The 19,038-nt window shown below is 38.4% G+C and overlaps 3 protein-coding genes and 1 pseudogene across 3 annotated transcripts; 3 read left to right on the forward strand and 1 right to left on the reverse strand.

Moving 5' to 3' along the window:
* Positions 1-1,969: 1,969 nt before the first annotated feature.
* LOC117620058 (heat shock 70 kDa protein 4-like) lies at positions 1,970-3,773 on the forward strand. The gene is made up of 2 exons (XM_034350152.1): positions 1,970-1,980; positions 2,311-3,773. The coding sequence occupies exon 2, from the start codon at positions 2,364-2,366 to the stop codon at positions 3,687-3,689; it is 1,326 nt and encodes a 441-aa protein (XP_034206043.1). The 5' UTR covers positions 1,970-1,980; positions 2,311-2,363; the 3' UTR covers positions 3,690-3,773.
* A 900-nt stretch (positions 3,774-4,673) lies between these two features.
* Positions 4,674-10,605, reverse strand: LOC117618371. The gene is made up of 4 exons (XM_034347954.1): positions 10,387-10,605; positions 9,059-10,285; positions 8,836-8,980; positions 4,674-8,737 (listed from the first exon to the last, which is right to left on the reverse strand). Exons 1-4 carry the CDS (start codon positions 10,603-10,605, stop codon positions 4,674-4,676), a joined length of 5,655 nt encoding a protein of 1,884 aa, XP_034203845.1.
* Positions 10,606-11,574: 969 nt separating this feature from the next.
* Positions 11,575-13,728, forward strand: LOC117617724 (annotated as a pseudogene).
* Positions 13,729-15,309: 1,581 nt separating this feature from the next.
* On the forward strand, positions 15,310-18,391 carry LOC117617726 (very-long-chain enoyl-CoA reductase). The gene is made up of 4 exons (XM_034347228.1): positions 15,310-15,752; positions 16,006-16,045; positions 16,612-17,366; positions 18,031-18,391. The coding sequence occupies exons 1-4, from the start codon at positions 15,684-15,686 to the stop codon at positions 18,097-18,099; spliced, it is 933 nt and encodes a 310-aa protein (XP_034203119.1). The 5' UTR covers positions 15,310-15,683; the 3' UTR covers positions 18,100-18,391.
* Positions 18,392-19,038: the final 647 nt, after the last annotated feature.

Here is a 19,038-nt window from a genome sequence, read left to right on the forward strand (position 1 = left end):
ATTTCTTTATGCTCTCATGGGAAAGATTCATTTAGTGACATAATACTTTTTATATTTTATTGGCAAACATACTGTGTCTGTATGAAATTTGTTTCATTATGCAAGTTTATTATGAGACTAATTTATCTTCAATTTGATACGAAAATATTTGCAACTAATGATGATTTTGGCATAAAATTTTGGTAGAGACTTCTTATTGTCTTATAGGTTCATATTGAGAATCGACAAGATACAATTTCAACTTGGATATGTGATCATGATTTCAACCATTTGGAGTGCACAAAAGGGAGTAAGGGTATCCTGAAATACTCAGTGTTTATAGTTAAATTTATTTAATGAATTAATTGTTATATTGTTGTTCATAAGTGGTAGCAGGTGTACTCAAAGTTTCATGGACTTGAGAGGTACTCTTGATCAGAAGATTTAATGTATGATGTATTTCCATTATACTTAACTATATACCAATGCGTATTTAATTTCCAATTATACTGAGGTGAAATCCATTAATTATTTGTGTGCAAGATTGTGTAGGAAATATTTTAATAACATGCAGGTTTAAAGCGCGCTAAAATGGAGAACAAAGACATGACCTACATTATATATGCCTTGTGAAGGCTAGTTTTGATATGCATGCCTCGTGGAGGAGGCTATTAATGCAAAATGTCGAGGGGGATGTGCTTAAGCCCATAAGGGAGTCACCTAGGGAGGTAACCCAACTTCTGTGATTGGAGATCCCATGAAGGAAGTTCAATGTGGTAGAAACAATCCATATTGCGTGACTCATATAGCACTCATAAAACTATGGAGATATCCTTGAGATATTCTTCTGCTCATCCCTAAGGCAAAAGTGCTATTTTATGTGACGTTAGGAAGGGATTTATCCCTGAATGAGTTTCGAGGCGGGCAAACTCCCGCAGGGTGCAGGTCACATGTACTCTTGGAGAACTCACCTAAGTGAGAGACGTCGTGAGGCCGCGACTATGAGAATTGGGCTATTCTCTAGTAACTCTCATGAGAATCAAGATTAGCGCATGGCCATAAATAGCGCTACCCCGCATCCAAGTCTCAACTAATACTATGTGTGGGATATGTTGAAGTTTGGTCAAAGGTGCCGAGTTCAATACTGTGTACACTCAGGTTCCTCAAATGGAGACTATCATCACTAAGTGAAGGTTCAAGCCCGGAAGGCACCTACACCTATTACATAGTATTATATTGCCCATATATATATTATATATTTTTCACTGTTTTTTTTTGTCATGGTAAAATTTTGAAAACCTTGTGGGGGATTGTTGGAATTTTAAAAGGTTTTAAAAATTTAACCATTTTATTTATTTAATTATTTTGGCTGTTTTATTTTATTTATTATGGGGGTTATAAATATTTAATATTTAGGTTTTATTTCTGGTTGGTGAATGCCTTAATTTTTTGGTTGGTGAACTTTTATGGTTGGTGAAGGTTACATGTTTTTGGATGCCTATAAAAGGCCACTCCTCCTTCACATTTGATATACACACAATACACACAATAACACACAATACATTATCAGAATATCACATACACATTCTAATTCTCTCCTTGTCTACTTTTACATATATTCTCTACTTTATATTATTATTATTTTGGGCAATGGTTATGTGACTTGGATACCTATATCTGTCTGTGAATGTGCTCATAGCGGATCTTGAGTTTGTGTACAAGGGGTCGTATCTTGGAGTCTTGTAGACCGTCAGTACCTGCACATAGGGAGGCTACAAAGGCTTTAGGACAGCGTCTTTGACGTGCTTCACCGTACCAAACTCACCTTCTTACTTATTATTTATTTTCCTTTTACTTACCTATTATTTTGTTTTCTTCTATTTCATTATACATTCAAAACTTTCCAATTTGTTTATATGTTATTTATAATATAAATATTTTGTATTTGGCTTTACGGAAAGAGGAAAACTATTATTTTTTATAACATCAACACCATCTTCGGTAAGCTCATGACTTTCCCACATATGACCAATTAATTTGTTTCACAAATAAGCTTTGTAATCTGCTGAGGCTCTGCTTCTTCCTTTAAAAAGAAAAAAAATTTGTATGTCTTCTTGTTTTTGTTCGTTTCTCTCCGACACTTCACAAGTTATTAAAACTGATTTGTTCAGCACAGAAGGTGTACTTATTCACTATCGTTTGCTTATAAATTATAACATATAGCACGTCAGTAATTACAACATCTTTATATTAAAAATATGCTTTTATCTTTATCATATGACCTGTTTCCTTGTCGAATTGTGTATTTCTAATTTTGTCATCAATTTGCAGAAGCAAAAAGGTTAATTGGTAGGAGGTTCAGTGATGAATGCGTTAAAAATGATATGAAGCATTGGCCATTCAAGGTCGTTGAAGGTCCTGCTGAGAAGCCAATGTTTGTGGTTACGCACAAGGGCGTGGAGAAACAATTTGCTGCTGAAGAAATCTCATCTATGGTTCTTGTAAAGATGCGGGAGATTGCTGAGGCCTACCTCGGTTCAACGGTGAAAAATGCAGTTATCACCGTCCCTGCCTACTTTAACGACTGTCAGCGACAGGCTACGAAAAATGCAGGTGCTACTGCTGGCCTAAATGTGATGCGTATCATTAATGAGCCGACTGCTGCAGCCATTGCTTACGGGCTTGACAGGAAGTCCGGTTGGTATAGCAAGAGAAATGTGATGATATTTGATTTTGGTGGTGGTACTTTGGATGTTTCACTTCTTACCATAGCTGATAGTGCCTTTGAAGTGAGGGCCACTTCTGGAGACACTCATCTAGGAGGTGGTGACTTTGATAACAGAATGGTGAATTATTGTGTTGAGCAATTCAAGAGGAAGCATAATGTAGACATTGGTGGAAACCCAAGGGCTCTTGCGAGGTTAAGAAATGCCTGTGAGAAGGCGAAGAGGAGGCTTTCATTTATGTCTGAGACTGACATTGACATTGATTGTTTGAATCAGGGTATTGATTTCTACTTGACTATTACACGTGCCAAATTCGAGCAACTCAACATGGATTTCTTTGAAAAATGCATGCAGCCTGTTGAAAGGTGTTTGAAGGATGCAAATATGGGCATAAGCAGAATCGATGATGTTGTCCTTGCCGGTGGCTCTTCTAGGATCCCCAAGGTGCAACAGCTTTTGCAGGAGGTGTTCAAAGGGAAGGAGCTGTGCAAGGGCATTAATCCTGACGAGGCTATCGCATACGGTGCCGCTGTTGAAGCTGCAGTCTTGAGTGGTGGGAATCCAACTGGGATGCTTCAAGACTTGAGACTCTTAGATGTCACCCCTGTGTCACTTGGGGTAGCGACTTCACTCTCTGCGGGTGAGAGAGATTTTATGACAGTTGTGATTCCAAGAAACACCAGAATTCCTGTCATGAAGAAGGTGGTATTAGTTACTTCCCAGGACAACCAATCTTCTGTCCCCTTTCGCGTTTATGAGGGTGAGAGTACAACTGCTAAAAATAATAACTTTTTAGGTGAATTTTACCTTAATGACATTCCTCCAGCTCCCCAAGGTGTTCCTAAATTTGAAACATGCTTTGACATTGATGAAAATGGGATTCTAAGCGTCTCTGAGGAGGACATGTCCACCGGCCAGAAGAAGGGGATTACATTCAACAGTGACCGAAGAAATTGTGAAGGAATTGAGACTGATCTAAAATAGTGATGTAAGGAACTTCAATTTGTGGCATGCTATTATAAACTGAGATAGCTTGTATTCATCAATTGTCACATCTTATTGGTTGTTGATGTTAAATCCTAATGCCCTCTCCTCGACTTGGAAGGAGTTGAAATTTTAGTCTTTCTAGTCTTTCAAAGGTTACATAATTTCATTCCCTAGCTGCTCACCCACTTATTGCAAAACATGAGATGACAAACTCAGACAAAGATTGATTTTCTTTCTTTGATGAAATGGGGGAAAACCCCAAGAACAACAACACCCTAACCACCACAAATCAGACGACAAAGATTAAAACATCTCATTTGCCTCATAACAACCAACCGACCAACCGCAGAAGGAGCATCTTGAAAAGGTGAATGATTAAACCTCTGCAGAAGTTTAAACAGATGTCGACGATACGACGGCCCAACGCCATTCAACGCTCTGCACCACGATGCTACGCCGCCCTTTTGATTCGTCTCAACTCTGAATCGGTGCGGCCGGCCGCAATCGCTCGCTGCCCTTCTAATTCTAGATTACCAAATTTATACCACGTCGTCCTTTTATCTTCACAGTTCCTTAGCCCATTTCCGTTCATGTTCAAACTTTAGACTTCGAACCCGTAATTCTTTTTCTATTTTGGGCTTTAGCCCATTTCTATTTGGGCAACTAATAATGCTAGCGTTATTAATTTTTCTTAATTTAATTCACTTATAATATATATTTTTCTTAATTTAATTCACTTATCAAATTTATACCACAATCGTTTGAACAGATGATATTTGATTTGTACTGAAAATTAGGAATTTACACATGAATCCTATCAATCCTCCACGCCCCATTGAATGATTTTTCGTTCTCCGCTTGTATCACCGGCTCACAATCATTCACAATCTTATGTGGAACTAATGCTAACACAGTTCATTCGTAATGCTTTCTTTTTTTTTTGGTGAACTGGGGGGGAAAACCCCAAACACACAAAACAAACTAGCCAACACAAATCAAGCGGGGTCTAGGCACCCCTAACAAATCATCCACCAAAGAAGACCCAACCCAACTTGGGGCCTCATCAAAAATGCAGATACCAAAATCTAAGTTATAACTCCAAGCAGCCAGTTGATCTGCAACACTGTTTTTCTCCCTAAAAATATGATGGAGGCTGCAATTCTCAAGCTTCTGCATTAATTGCCAACAATTAGAGACCAAAGATGCAAGAGGGTGCAAAGTAAGAGAATCATGTTGCTGAACAAGCTGGATAGCAACAGCCGAATCCATCTCAACGATAAGGTTATTAAACCCTTTCTCAACAGCCATCCTCAGACCAAAAAACAAGCCCCATAATTCAACCTCTAGAATCTGCCCTTTTCCCAAATTAATTGCAAAACCACTACACCAATCACCAGAAACATCACGCAGCAAACCTCCAGCACCAATATGGCCAGAAGCAACTTTCCTAGAGCCATCAACATTCAGTTTAAAGACCCCAGCAGGAGGAGGTTCCCAAGCAAACCAAGCCTCAACCTTAGCACACTTGATAGAAGAAACAATAGAAGCGTTAAACCATTCCTTCACAGCAGCAGTAATAATCTGTATAGAGTCAAAAGCCAATTCTTCATCACCATGAAATACATAGAAATTCCTCCATTTCCATATGTACCAACATGTGAAAACAAAAACCAAATTCCAGGGAAAACCATCAGCCCAAACAATCTTCGACATCAAGTTTACTTTAAGCCAAGGCTGAAAGTCCATAGTAAAAAATCCAGCACTTTGACTAGAATTAAGAAGAGCATTCCACACCTTCCTAGCCTTAACACAATCACGAAGAATATGAAGAACAGACTCCACAGGCCAATGACAAGAACCACAAGAAGCATCCAAAGACAGTTGTCTTCTAGCTCTTTGCTCATTAGAAAGAATTTTTCCTTGAAAAACAAGCCAAAAGAAAATATGCAACTTGGGAGGAATCTTAAGCTTCCACAAAAACTTCCAATCAACATCAGAGCAACCCTCAAAAAGCATATTATAAGCAGATTTTACAGAGAAAATCCCATTGGGAGAAAACTTCCAAATTTGAGCATCCTGAATCCCACTATTAAACCCCACAGGATAGCTAATAACTCGTTGGACCAGATCATTAGGTAAAGCAGCCCTTAGTTTCTCCATATCCCACCAACCATTTTTGTAAAAACTGGAAATAACAGAATCTGGGTCACAAATATGCACACAACTATCATTTTGGTTTAAAGGAGCATCAAAAACCCAATTATCCTTCCAAAAACTAACAGTACCACCATCCCCAATTCTCCATAACATACCCTTCCTTAGAAGAGCAGCCCCATGTAGCACACCTCTCCAACTAGAAGAACAATCCTGCCTAAAAATCACAGAATCATCAAGAATAGAATGGCCTTTAAGGTATTTAGCCTCATAAATCTTTGCCCACAATCCTTCATCCTTAATATGCAACCTCCAACCAATCTTGGCTAACAAAGCTTGATTCATAGCACCAGTTTTTTTAAAGCCCAACCCCCCTTTACTCTTAGGCCTACAAACAAGATCCCACTGACAAAGATGGACCCTGCTCATTTTCTCACTCCCACCCCAAAAAAAATTTCGATTTAATTTATCAAGTGCATCACACACACTAGTAGGCAGTTTAGCAGTTTGCATTGCATAAACAGGTACAGCCGAAGTAACAGATTGAATAAGGGTAGCTCTACCAGTTAAAGAAAGAAATTTACCCTTCCAAGCAGCAAGTCTTTTATGCACTTTGTCAATTAAGCTACTATAAGTCCTTTTATCAATTCGAGAATGCAATAGAGGCATGCCCAGGTACCTTCCAAGATCTTCAGTTAGAGGAGAGCCACAAATACAACTGATTTCCTTAGCTATCTCCTTACAGGTGTTGGGAGAACAGAAGATAGCAGATTTATCAAAATTTACTGTTTGACCAGAGGCTTGACAAAAAACCTCCAAGCAATTCTTCAAAACTCTAGCTTGATTAGAGGTAGCTTCAGCAAACAAAACTAAGTCATCAGCAAAAAAGAGGTGAGAGACAGCAGGCCCAGCTTGAGAGGACTTAACAGGTCTCCATTTACCCATCCGAACATCCTCAAAAATAATATGGGACAACTTTTCAATACACAACACAAACAAATATGGAGACAAAGGGTCCCCTTGTCTAATACCACTCTTAGGTTGGAAAGAATCAGTGAGCTCTCCATTGATACAAATTTGATACTTCACAGTAGAAACACAACTCATGATCAACTTTATTAGATTGAGAGGCAGACCCAACTCCACAAGCACATGCTCAATAAAATTCCAATTTAGGCGGTCATAAGCCTTAGAGAGATCAATTTTCCAAGCCATGAACCCTTTTTTACCCTTTGACAATTTAAACTTATGCATCAATTCTTGAGCAATAAGAATATTATCAGTAATATGTCTACCAGGAACAAAACTAACCTGATTAGGGCTTATGAGATTGGGTAAGATAGTTCTGAGCCTGGCAACAATAACCTTGGATATCACTTTATACAAAGTAGAACACAAGCTGATAGGGCGAAACTGCACCATTGACAAAGGACTTTCCACCTTAGGCACAAGAGTAATAAGAGTCATATTAAGCTTCTTAGGAATTGCACACTCATGAAAAGCCTCAAGCACCATCTGAAAGATATCTTCACCACAACGATTCCACTGGCTTTGATAAAAACAAGCAGGAAAACCATCTATCCCGGGGGCTTTTAGCCCTCCAATATTAAACAGACTAGCTTTAACTTCCTCCAAAGCAACTGGTCTATTTAAAAGCCTCAAATCAGCCACATCTATGCCAGGAAACAAATTAGGAAAACCAATCTCAGAGTCCACCACATGATCATTAGAAAACAAGTCTGAAAAATAAGCCACAGCTAAAGCTTTAATTCCCACTGCCTCCTCAACCCAATCACCAGCAAGATTCTTAAGTCTTTCAATTTTATTTCTCTTCCTTCTAATAATAGTTGTAAGATGGAAAGACTTTGTATTTCTATCACCCTTCTGCAACCAATTAATCCTGGATTTTTGCCTCCAAAATAAAGCTTCTTGTTCCAGAACATCATTAAACTCCTTAACTAACTCAGGTTCCAAATTACTAAGGAAACGATTTGGACCCATACACAAAGATTTTTGGATACCATCAATGCGAGCCAACAACCTATTCTTCCTCTGCCTCAGATGACCAAACACTTGAATATTCCATTGCTTCAGAGGAGCAATTAAAGCATAAGACTTATCTAGAGCAGATCCAATAACAGGCCCCCAAGAAGCATCAAAAACATCCTGAAATTTCTCATGTTGGAGCCACATAGCTTCAAACCTGAAAGGTCTGGAAAGGGGGGAAGAAATAAAACAAGAAGCCAAGCAGATTTTGATGGGACTATGATCTGATTTTGTCCTCGGGAGATGTCTCACAGTTGCTTCAGCAAAAAACCTTCGCCAACTCAAATTACAAATAGCTCTGTCCAACCTTTCAAAAACTTTTTTATTAGTCCAAGTGTATTTGGATCCATAAAAACCCAAGTCCACCATATCATGGTTGTCAAACCAGTTTTTAAACCCTTTTAATCTGCATAAAGAAGCTCCTCCTAACTTATCATCAAATCTCAACATCTCATTAAAGTCACCAGCAATTAACCAAGGCATATTATGATTAGCACCAACAAAGGAAAGATAGTCCCATAATTTCTCTCGCTTAGCAATACAAGGATGAGCATACACAGCAGTAAACATCCAGGGATTTTGACCAGGCCAATAGACACAAGCAGAAATAGATTGAGCTGAGGTACCAACAATATCAACTGTGACTTTACTAGCATTCCATAATAACCACAAGCCACCAGAGAAACCACTGGCATCCACAATTTCATAATTGGAAAACCCCAAAGAATTAACCACAGCAATAGCCTTCCTACCACTGATTCTAGGCTCACAAATGAAAAGTATATCCATATGATGAGTACGACTCAAATTCATCACAGTAGTCTTAAACTTAGTGCACGCAGCACCTCGAGCATTCCAACTAATAATATTCATAAAAAAAAATTTGCTAAAAGATAAACAGTCACTAAGGGTAAACCCTTTACTTAAGCATCAAAAGCCATACCTTCAACAATGTTGAAGGTAATACCAGTCAAATTTTCACCAGAAGTGCTAGTTTGGCCCTCAACCAAATCCATCTTCGCAAGTTGCCCCAGCTGGTCAGTCCTTCTAGGCACAAGAACATTATCATCATCATAGTCAGAAGCATCCTCATGAAAAATAGTATCCTCATCATGAGATTCAGACTATGTTGTTATGTTTGGAGGTTGATGCCCAAAAATATAAACCCCTTTCTCTTGGTGACTATGTTGACCATCACCCCAACTCTCCAAATGCTCAGTGACAGCACTAAGAGTAGAAGGCTTCCTACCACCAACAACCATATTACGAGAATATTGAGAGGCCCCCATTGTAAACTTAACAGAAGAGCCCGAACTCTTATCCAACACCTTACTATTAGAGACTCTCTGCACATTCTTATTGGAGATATCATTCAGAACAGGCCTAGAACCCGAATTAGCATGTTTAGACTTAGTCCAAACTTTCTTACCAACTTCCACCACAGATTTAAAAATAGGGACAACCTTCGTCGGAACTTGGTTAACATTATCGAGCCCACTTATGTCAAAATCTTCACCAATCTCATTAAGAGCATCAAAACGAGACCCTTTGTTCCTACCACCAGAACCCTGCCCAGGAACATCCTTACGAATATTTTTTGGTCGCCTTCTAGATTGCACATTCATCCAAGGGCCTCGCAAGCTATCCTCAGCTATCTTCACAGTTTCTGTAACCTCAACAGAGTCATGATTCATAGGTCCCACTCCTGCACCTTGAGCTTTCCCTGCCTCATCTGACAAATTCACAGATTTCAAAGTACAACTCTCCCTTTTATGACCATAACACCCACATAGATAACAAATATCAGGTAATCCCTCATACTCAATATTGTACCAGTGTTGATTTATTTGCACAAAGGCATCAAGAGGCTTAGTTAGGTCCAACTCCACACATAAACGAGCAAACTTACCCCTATTTTGCGAAGTAGTCAACGAATCAATTTTCAGCAATTTACCAAGAAGGTTGCCAATCCTCCTAAGAGACCAAACATCAAAACATTCAAGCTGTATGGCAGATACTCTAATCCAAGCAGCCATTCTTGTGATGTGCGCAGTAGAAGGGCAGAAACCAAGCCTCCATTGTTGTATGGTTAAGTATTGCCCCGCAATCATCCAAGGCCCTCCAGTTAACACAAAATTTAAGTCCTCTTCCAAATCAAATCTCACAACAAAATAATCATTCACCAAGTCAATAAGCTTCCACCCTCCCACCAAACTCCATTTTTGAGCTAAGCGATCATGAAGGTAGTTATACGTATGAGAGCGACCAAGGAGCTTAATGATCAAAGCATTTTTCCAAGGTTCACAAAATCGAGCCATAGCACGATCAGAGAAGTGTATACTCGGCCCACGCTCACCACGAGAGATGAACACATCATCCTCATCATTCAAACCCTCATAATCAGTATCCAAGCAGTTAATATCAATCCCCACACATTAACTTTATTCATCAATTTATCACGAAAGCTATGAATACCAGATAAGAAATTAGGCACCTTATTACCATTAGATTCATTCAACAGATCAACCATCGGCCTAGGAATATTCTCAGATTCTGGCATCAGATCCATTTTAGTTGCTTGCATCAACCCCTGCATCGAATTGGGATTGGAATCAGACTCCACATCGTACTCAGAATCGCAATCTGCAGCAGCCCGAACCCTCTTCGTCACACGAGAAAGCTTGGGAAAGACACCAGGGGATCCTTCCTCCATGGGCAATTGGAATTCAGGGAGACGTACACTTAGGAAACAATAGATCGGCAGCCGGAAACCACCGTAACGGCAGTTCCCAGTAAGAAGAGTCGCGAAGATTCCGTACCACTCAGTGCTCTCTCTAGAGAGCTTTTTTTTTAGACTTTGATTATTTCTTTTGTTCATTCGTAATGCTTTCCTTGTATGTTTATGTGAACATTTTACATTCTACGTAATGTTTGATGGCCAGCATTTTATAATTTCTTCCTAAAACTTGACTAGAGTTTCAAGTTAATTGTTCACTTTATATATTTTTATGCAATATTATTATCGTCTGAGAGGTTGTGAATTTAGGAATTTACATAGGGAAATCAAAGAATAGGAATTGCATTCCTGAATATAATAGGGTCTGATTCTAGGGTTTTTATATTTTGGGTTTTTTTTTGTTGTTGTTTTGCGCCTTTTTTTGTATTTTGGATTGGGCTTTTATTTTGTTTAGTTGAGTCCTTGTTTTTATTTTTCTGACTTTTGTTTTGGGCTTTTACCCTCCGTTTGGATGAAGAAATTGAAATTTTCATAAAATTCTAAAATGACGGAATTTAGATTTCATTTATTTCAATTTCTGGCAATTGAAGATTTCAATATTTGAATTTATGTACGTTGAATTTTGTAAATATCAGTATGAAAATTGTGAAATAACGCCTATTTTGGTGGAAATTAAACTCTATAATTTGATGCCCCATTTAATAAATTTCGTGCTTAAGTTGCCAAACAAGAAAATTACTAATTTCTCCTCTTAAATTCTCAACTTTTAGTTAAATTTCAAGTTATTTTCCATCCTCCAAATAGAAGGTTATGTAACACTTTATAGTAATAACATGTTCATACCTTTGAAAAAAAGAAAAAGAATATAAAGGTATTTGATTACAGAAAACCCACATAATTTTTAATTCACAAATAGGATAAAAAGGAAGGGGATATATTATTGGGAGAAAAAAAAAAAGAGAACGTCGCGACTCGCGGGTTTGCTCTTGTTCCTAAAAAGAGGAGATTTCACGAAAAATAAAACCCTCATCAGGTCCATCCCTTCCGTCATCTAGGGTTTAGATTGCCAATTCCCCAATCAAAACACCACCCCAATCCTGATTCAAATTACACCAATATTTCTGTAATTCGGCGGTAAAATCATCATGGGGAAGAACGACTTCCTAACCCCAAAGGCAATTGCCAATCGGATCAAGGCCAAGGGACTTCAGAAGCTTCGATGGTACTGCCAGATGTGCCAGAAGCAATGTCGAGACGAGAACGGCTTCAAATGCCACTGCATGAGCGAAAGCCACCAGCGACAGATGCAGATCTTCGGCGAAAACTCTAATCGCATAGTCGATGGCTACTCCGAGGAGTTCGAGCAAAGTTTTCTCGATTTGATGAAACGAAGCCACCGGTTCAGCCGTATCGCCGCCACCGTGGTCTACAACGAGTACATCAACGACCGCCACCATGTTCATATGAATTCGACTGAGTGGGCCACGCTAACCGAGTTCGTGAAGCACTTGGGGAGGACGGGTAAGTGTAAGGTTGAGGAGACGCCAAAGGGTTGGTTCATTACTTATATCGATAGAGATTCGGAAACCCTTTCAAGGAGAGGTTGAAGAACAAGAGACTCAGGGCGGATATGGCCGAGGAAGCGAAGCAGGAGAGAGAGATTAAGAAGCAGATTGAGAGGGTTGCTCAGTCGATGCCCGTGGGTAATGGGGTTGATCAAGGTTCAGAAGATGAGATCCATAGGATTAAAGTGGAGAGTGGGGTCAAGATTGGTTTTGCACTTGGGTCCTCGAAATTGGGTTCGAAAGAAAAAGGGGAGAGCTCGAAATTGGTTTTTGATGAGGTAGATGATGACAAGAGTAAGGTTAAGAATTCGACAAAAAATGGAAGTAGTGGTGGCGCGGGGAGCTTGGCATTGGAGGAGTTGATGAGGGAGGATGAGAAGAAGAAGGAGAGGATTAATAGGAAGGATTATTGGTTATGTGAAGGAATCATTGTTAAAGTTATGAGTAAAGCATTGGCTGACAAGGGTTACTATAAGCAAAAAGGGGTTGTGAGAAAAGTGATCGACAAGTATGTGGGGGAGATTGAAATGCTTGAAAGCAAGCACGTCTTGAGAGTTGACCAGGCAGAGCTGGAGACCGTGATTCCGCAAATTGGGTGCCTCGTGAAGATAGTGAATGGGGCTTACAGAGGATCAAATGCAAAGTTGCTGGCAGTGGACACAGATAAGTTTTGCGCTAAGGTGCAGATAGAGAATGGTGTGTATGATGGTAGAGTTCTTAAAGCTGTTGAGTATGAGGATATTTGTAAACTTGCCTAATGAGTTTGCTTGAAAACCTTTTTAATTGAGACTGAACTATATTTTTTTATGATTGATCATCTGCCTTTCAAATGTGTTACCTTGTTTTGAATGTCTATTTGTTACCCTGTTTTTAAAGTCTATTCTGATACTTGTGCACGTTTCTTCTGTCTCCTTGTATGTTTAGGCCTTGAAAGTTTGAACATTATTTTGTAACGTTTATCACTAAATTTTTTTACTTATATCAGTTTGTGTACAGTCATAGTAGCTTGGTTGTAAACTCATTCCTGTCTTTCAGTTATATTGTAATTAGTATATTTAACTTTGTATATTATATGGAAATTCACACTGCATATAGCATCTGAATATGCAGATTCATTCATCATTGCGGACATTGTTTAGAAGACAAAATAGAAATTTCCATGCAATTGCTGGTAATTGATAACATTGCATTTTTTCTAATTTGTTGCTATGGTTTATGTTTTTTATACGTTTTAGTCTGACCCAATTTTCTACAGCCCCATTCTTGTTCGTTCTATATTACCTAACATTGAAGTGTTTCTGTGTGATACGTATTCCTTCAAGAGCTGAACACATGTGGGAGCTCTCCCACTTTTGGGCACTGATGCATGAAGCAATGGATTATTTTTTTCCTTCAGGAAATTTTACTACCATTTAAGAGGTTTTATTTCTTCTCAATAGTCATTCCTGGGTAAACAAATATTTCTTGTGTGCTTTTATGGTAGGTAGTTTGGGGTTTCTTTGGTATGAATAATATGATTTCTTTTTTGGGTATATGAGACTTCTTTGACTCACTCTGTTGCCTGCATTCTTTTTCAGTTGGTTGTGGGGTTGAGTCTTCACCCAGTTGATGTCTGAAAGTAGGTGCTTGGTAATGGAAAAGTTGAAAAGCATATTAATGTGGGATGAGATACTAGGTACAGCAATAGAGGTGTTAGGATAGTTGTGTTGTGTCCTCGTCCAACTGCTGCCTCTCAAGATTGATTTTGCAAAGTTGGTATGAAAAATTCTTTATGTCAAATCATACCTGCCTATTATGTATGCCCTGGTTCTTTTGACACCAGTCTAGAGCCTCTGTGAATGGTTTTCTGCTTGTGGAAACCAACGGTTCTCATTGCACATGTATTCCATGGTTATGTTTCCAATATTTTTATGCACTGTTACACGGTTCTTTTTGCAATACATATTTTCTGTGGATGAACAAGTTGGGGATTGGCACTTGTACATCCTTTTCCATTATTATGTATTAGGGTTGAGAGAAATAGCTGTATTTACAATGGAAAGATGCACAATGAGGCTAGTAGCTATGAGATATTAAGTTGCAGGCCTGACGTTTTTGAAGCTTTAACTGTGGGATCTACCCCAGTGTACTTGGCTCTGTAGTAGAAGTTTTGGATTTAGGTGTTTGGTATGTTTCTTGCTTTGTTGTTCTGTTTAAGTGCTGTACCATGGCATAAATTTACTTTTTTTGGTCTCTCTTGTTTTGAATGTAAGTTTCCTAAATCACCCAGTTATTTTGGATAAAGCTGAAGAAAATGCATCTGGTTTGCTTCCTTCATTTGGTGAGTTTGAGGATGGTCGATTCTAAGTGGTATGTAGATGTGACAAATCTTGTATATTGCAGCGATAGCACTTTTATTTTGCATTTTCCAACTAATCACATTCTGTCACGCGTGATGATGATTCCACATGACGGAACGTGTTTAGATGGGGATAGCAAAACAATACTATCCTCGTGACATGCAAGTTGTTCTCCTAAAACAAAACTTCCATGAGAAAAAAAAAAAGCAGCTCGAATTGAACCATGAAGTTGGTCAATAACAAATGGGTTGGTAATGTCATTTTCACATATTCATGCCGAAAAGCATAACCAAAAGGGTGGTCCTCGACCTTCCTATTCCTGCCATTCCATTACTACCAATAGTTAACAACAATGAATTTAGGAATTTAAATGTTCAGTTATGAGCATTGAATTGAATAATTGCACCGACGACTTAATTATGTGATAAATCTGGTTATAGTATTGACTGCATGGGCCCCAGACAATAAATTACATAATCAGCATTCAACCATCAGTGTGAAGTTATTAAACAGTACACCTTATTCCTGATTTTCCAATCAGTTTGATTCTTAATTTTGCTAACACATGTGAAATGATAAAAAGAAATTGTTAGTTTCACATCACAATCCCTAAAAATTTCATATGTTTTGCTAAAAATTGTTTCCGTAATATAATACCTAAAAATTGTTTCCATCCAATACAAGAGAAATTGTTCGTGCATAACATCATAATGAACCTTGAAACGACGCGCATTGAGATAGTTAAAACTATGGCCCACCGAAGAAAGCCCTATTCCAAACTTGATCAGTAGTGTAGTTTTCTTTTAGCTGGAGGCTGGAGAGTGGCGTTGTTGATCAGCCTCCATAGTTAGCTATCCTACCCTCAACCATACGCCATTAATTTCTACATCCGAAATCGCCCAAACCAACTCCTACTTTACACTACACTACACGCCCAATCAAATTCAATATTCAACATCATCATCGTTATTAAAGAGAGCCTTAGCCTGCACCCATTTTCGGATCTCACTCTCAATCTCATTTCTTTTCTTTCTTCTCATTCTTCGTGCTCTGCAATTTGAATGGAAGTTGCGTGATTTTGCTCACGGCTTAAAGGGTTTGTTTCTTGCTTGATTTGCTGAAGCGGGTCTCTCTCACTTGCTCTGAAAATATGAAGGTGACCGTAGTTTCACGGAGTGGTCGAGAAGTTGTTAAGGGTGGCCTTGAGCTCAGTGATTCTGTATGCTTTTCTTTACCTTTTACTTTCTTCTTTTCCGCTAGTTGTGTAATTCATCGATATCTCTATTTCATTGAGAAAATAACACAAAACGAAAGCAATCAAGTTTTGAAATTTTTGTTGGGTTGGGTTCAGTTTAGTGAAAGATTAAAGTTTTTTCCAAATTCAAATGGTTAAAGGATTCAAGTCTTCAACTACTAGTAGAACCCAATTGTTACCTTTTCTGACTTTTTTCGTCTCTCTGTTTGCCTTCCAGGCCACTGTGACTGATCTGCAGGAGGCGATCCATAAGCGAAGTAAGTGCTGGTTATGCTTTTCTTTTCTGTTGAACTTATTTAAGCCTTGTCTGTTAAGACTGTTTTTCTGGTCAATCAACATTTTTTAACCCAAAGATAAGATTGATTGAGCCTCTATGCTTAAGAAATGTGACTTTAAGGCTTGCTGCATCATCATGTTTGTTTAATGCATATTTTACCTTTTTTTTTGGACACAATCCTGTGCTTATTGTATTGGATTACCTAAAGTATTTTGATCTATCCCTTTTTTTCTAGATGATTATCATTGGAATTTGAAAGAAAATGAAGAATAAATCATGGGGAGCCATGTGTATACAGTGTGGTTTCTTTGTCTTAGAAATACAAATACTTAAACATTGTTAGCAAACTTGGAATTTGGGTTCCTGGCCTGAATTATTTGTTATTGACATCTGTTATTGTCTACGTTAATATATGTCATTATTGATGCTTTTTTCATCCTTATATGCCTTATTCCATTAGAAACTTGCCCCTCCCAAAGAAATTTGTATAGGAGGTTCTGTGTTTTATAAATTATCGTAACATGATTTCATGCCTTATGTCAACAGCCAAAAAGTTCTATCCTGCAAGGCAGCGGCTTACTCTCCCCGTCCAACCAGGATCAAAAGAGAGGCCAGTTGTCCTTAACTACAAGAAGAGTCTCAAAGATTATATCAGTGAAAACTCAGACAACTTAACTGTGGTGTTCAAGGACCTAGGCCCACAAGTGTCCTACAAAACACTCTTCTTCTTTGAGTATTTGGGGCCTTTGGTCCTTTATCCCATCTTTTACTACTTCAATGTTTACCAGTACTTGGGCTTCAAAGGAGATCGTGTCATCCGCCCAGTCCAAACATATGCTCTATACTACTGGTGCTTCCACTACTTTAAACGTATTATGGAGACATTTTTTGTACATCGCTTCAGTCATGCAACCTCACCACTCTTGAATGTATTCCGGAATTGTGCTTATTATTGGAGCTTTGGCTCCTACATAGCTTACTATGTGAATCACCCACTTTACACCCCTGTTAGTGACCTCCAAATGAAGATTGGGTTTGCTGTGGGGATAATATTTCAGATCTCAAACTTCTATTGCCATATCCTGCTGAGGAACCTGCGAAGGCCTGATGGAAATGGAGGATATCAAATTCCACGTGGTTTTCTGTTTAATTTTGTGACATGTGCAAATTACACTACAGAGATCTATCAGTGGTTGGGCTTCAATATTGCAACGCAGACAGTTGCTGGTTATGTCTTCCTTGTAGTTGCTGCATCTATCATGACAAATTGGGCCCTTGCAAAGCACCGCCGTTTGAAGAAGGTGATCTTCTAGACCGTTTCTGTACACCAGTAACTGATTGTGTTTTGTTGCTTCAATGTCGGTCGCCATTTAGCTAACATCTTGCTCTACATTTAAAACTACCTCGGCTGGGTTTAATTTTATGACTTTTCAAAAATAATATTTGTACATAGTTACTTGCATATATATTCTCTAATAAGGAAAGACTTGTTTCTCAGTGTATTAGATCTTGCCCATTGTGCATTTTAGCCGTCCATATAGGGTTTACTAGCTGAGAATCGAGTTCTTATTAAGGACTATATTTAATTACCTTGTTAGAGAATAACTCTATATTACATACAGATGTGTATAGTTTGATTTACAGATTGTGTGTCAGTGCTTGGGTGGGTGGGTCTGCATGCATGATTAATAATTGCTTGGTAAACTGAACTACAATGAAATTTGATACCAAAAGTTTTCTGTTCTTATTATCTTAAGATAGTTTGTTCCGAATTTTAGATTGATTCAAAAATCGATTCCTTAGCAAACCTATATTGCCACTGCCTATTACTTCCATTTAAATAGGATGGTGGGGGGAAAAACCATATTTGATGGATAGCATGCTAACATCTATATGTTGCATTCATGAAGTGTCAGAATGTATTGATATGAATGCATTGCTTACATGATTTGTTTGCCATCACAGATATTTGATGGGAAAGACGGGAGACCGAAGTATCCGCGTCGATGGGTGATACTACCTCCATTCCTGTAGAATTGATTAGCGACTAGGCTGTCCTGCCTTTGCTGGTCTTTTGGGTATTCAATTGTTGGATACCATCCATGCTGGATGGGTGATGAACTTGAAGAAGTTGAAATCGCATGTTCACTCAATTGATGGATCTTAACATTCTGCTTAGATGTTGTAATTCATTTGAACTAGTTAGGGATTTGCTTGTGGATCTATACAAGATAGGTCACCTTGTTCTTTCCAGTTGAACTGTTTTGTCATTTGTACTTCTTGACCATCTATGATATTTCTCTTTCTTATAATTTTAGAATTCAAAGCAATAATGTTGTTAACTTGTTAAATATATCAATCATCATAAAATTAAACAATTAAATGGAGGTTGTCAATCTTGCATGAATGTGCTGAGTTATGATTTGGTCCACACCATCAGAACATTTCATGAAGTTCTTAATTCTTTAGTTTCTGTTTTCTTGAACTAAAAATGACATGGGGCTTCCCACTTTATGATTGTTAGCTAGAACTATTATATCAAGGCCTAGGCCTAGCTGGTGACGGAGAGGATTTGAATTCTGCCAGCCACTACAGAGTAGTGGCTTTTAACTAGACATCTATAATGTTGTTTAATGCATTATAGAATGTAGCTTGTAGTTGGGTTCATTGCCCAACATTACTCACCAATATTATTATTTCTGTCTCTTTGGCGTTCAATTCGCTCCCTCCTAATTCGCAGCTTTCATGTAAATGAATTCATATGCTTATAAACATTCTGGAATGACGAAGAACATAAGTGCCATGCTTGCAAAAGAACATAAGAGGGTTGGTTGAGTTGTTAAGGATCGTTCTCTTCGCTATTAAGGTCTAAGTTCAAGTCTCACTGCCAACAATCTCTTTTGGTGGGTAATCTGTAAAAATCAAAAAATCGGCTAAGATCCTCTTTGTAAGTCCTCAAATAGGCATTAGTAT

This window comes from Prunus dulcis, chromosome 2, assembly GCF_902201215.1.
Source record: "Prunus dulcis chromosome 2, ALMONDv2, whole genome shotgun sequence".
Taxonomy (NCBI): domain Eukaryota; kingdom Viridiplantae; phylum Streptophyta; class Magnoliopsida; order Rosales; family Rosaceae; genus Prunus; species Prunus dulcis.

Excerpts from the sequence above, each read along its gene's own strand:
- LOC117618371 (XM_034347954.1), bottom strand. The coding sequence starts at position 10,605 with ATGGAGGAAGGATCCCCTGGTGTCTTTCCCAAGCTTTCTCGTGTGACG. Across the intron at positions 10,286-10,386 it reads ATGAATCTAATGGTAATAAG|GGTTTGAATGATGAGGATGA; the intron begins GTGCCTAATTTC and ends ACTGATTATGAG. Across the intron at positions 8,738-8,835 it reads TACCTTCAACATTGTTGAAG|GTGCTGCGTGCACTAAGTTT; the intron begins GTATGGCTTTTG and ends GGAATGCTCGAG.
- LOC117620058 (XM_034350152.1), top strand. The coding sequence starts at position 2,364 with ATGAAGCATTGGCCATTCAAGGTCGTTGAAGGTCCTGCTGAGAAGCCA.
- LOC117617726 (XM_034347228.1), top strand. The coding sequence starts at position 15,684 with ATGAAGGTGACCGTAGTTTCACGGAGTGGTCGAGAAGTTGTTAAGGGT. Across the intron at positions 16,046-16,611 it reads GGAGGCGATCCATAAGCGAA|CCAAAAAGTTCTATCCTGCA; the intron begins GTAAGTGCTGGT and ends TTATGTCAACAG. Across the intron at positions 17,367-18,030 it reads AGCACCGCCGTTTGAAGAAG|ATATTTGATGGGAAAGACGG; the intron begins GTGATCTTCTAG and ends TTGCCATCACAG.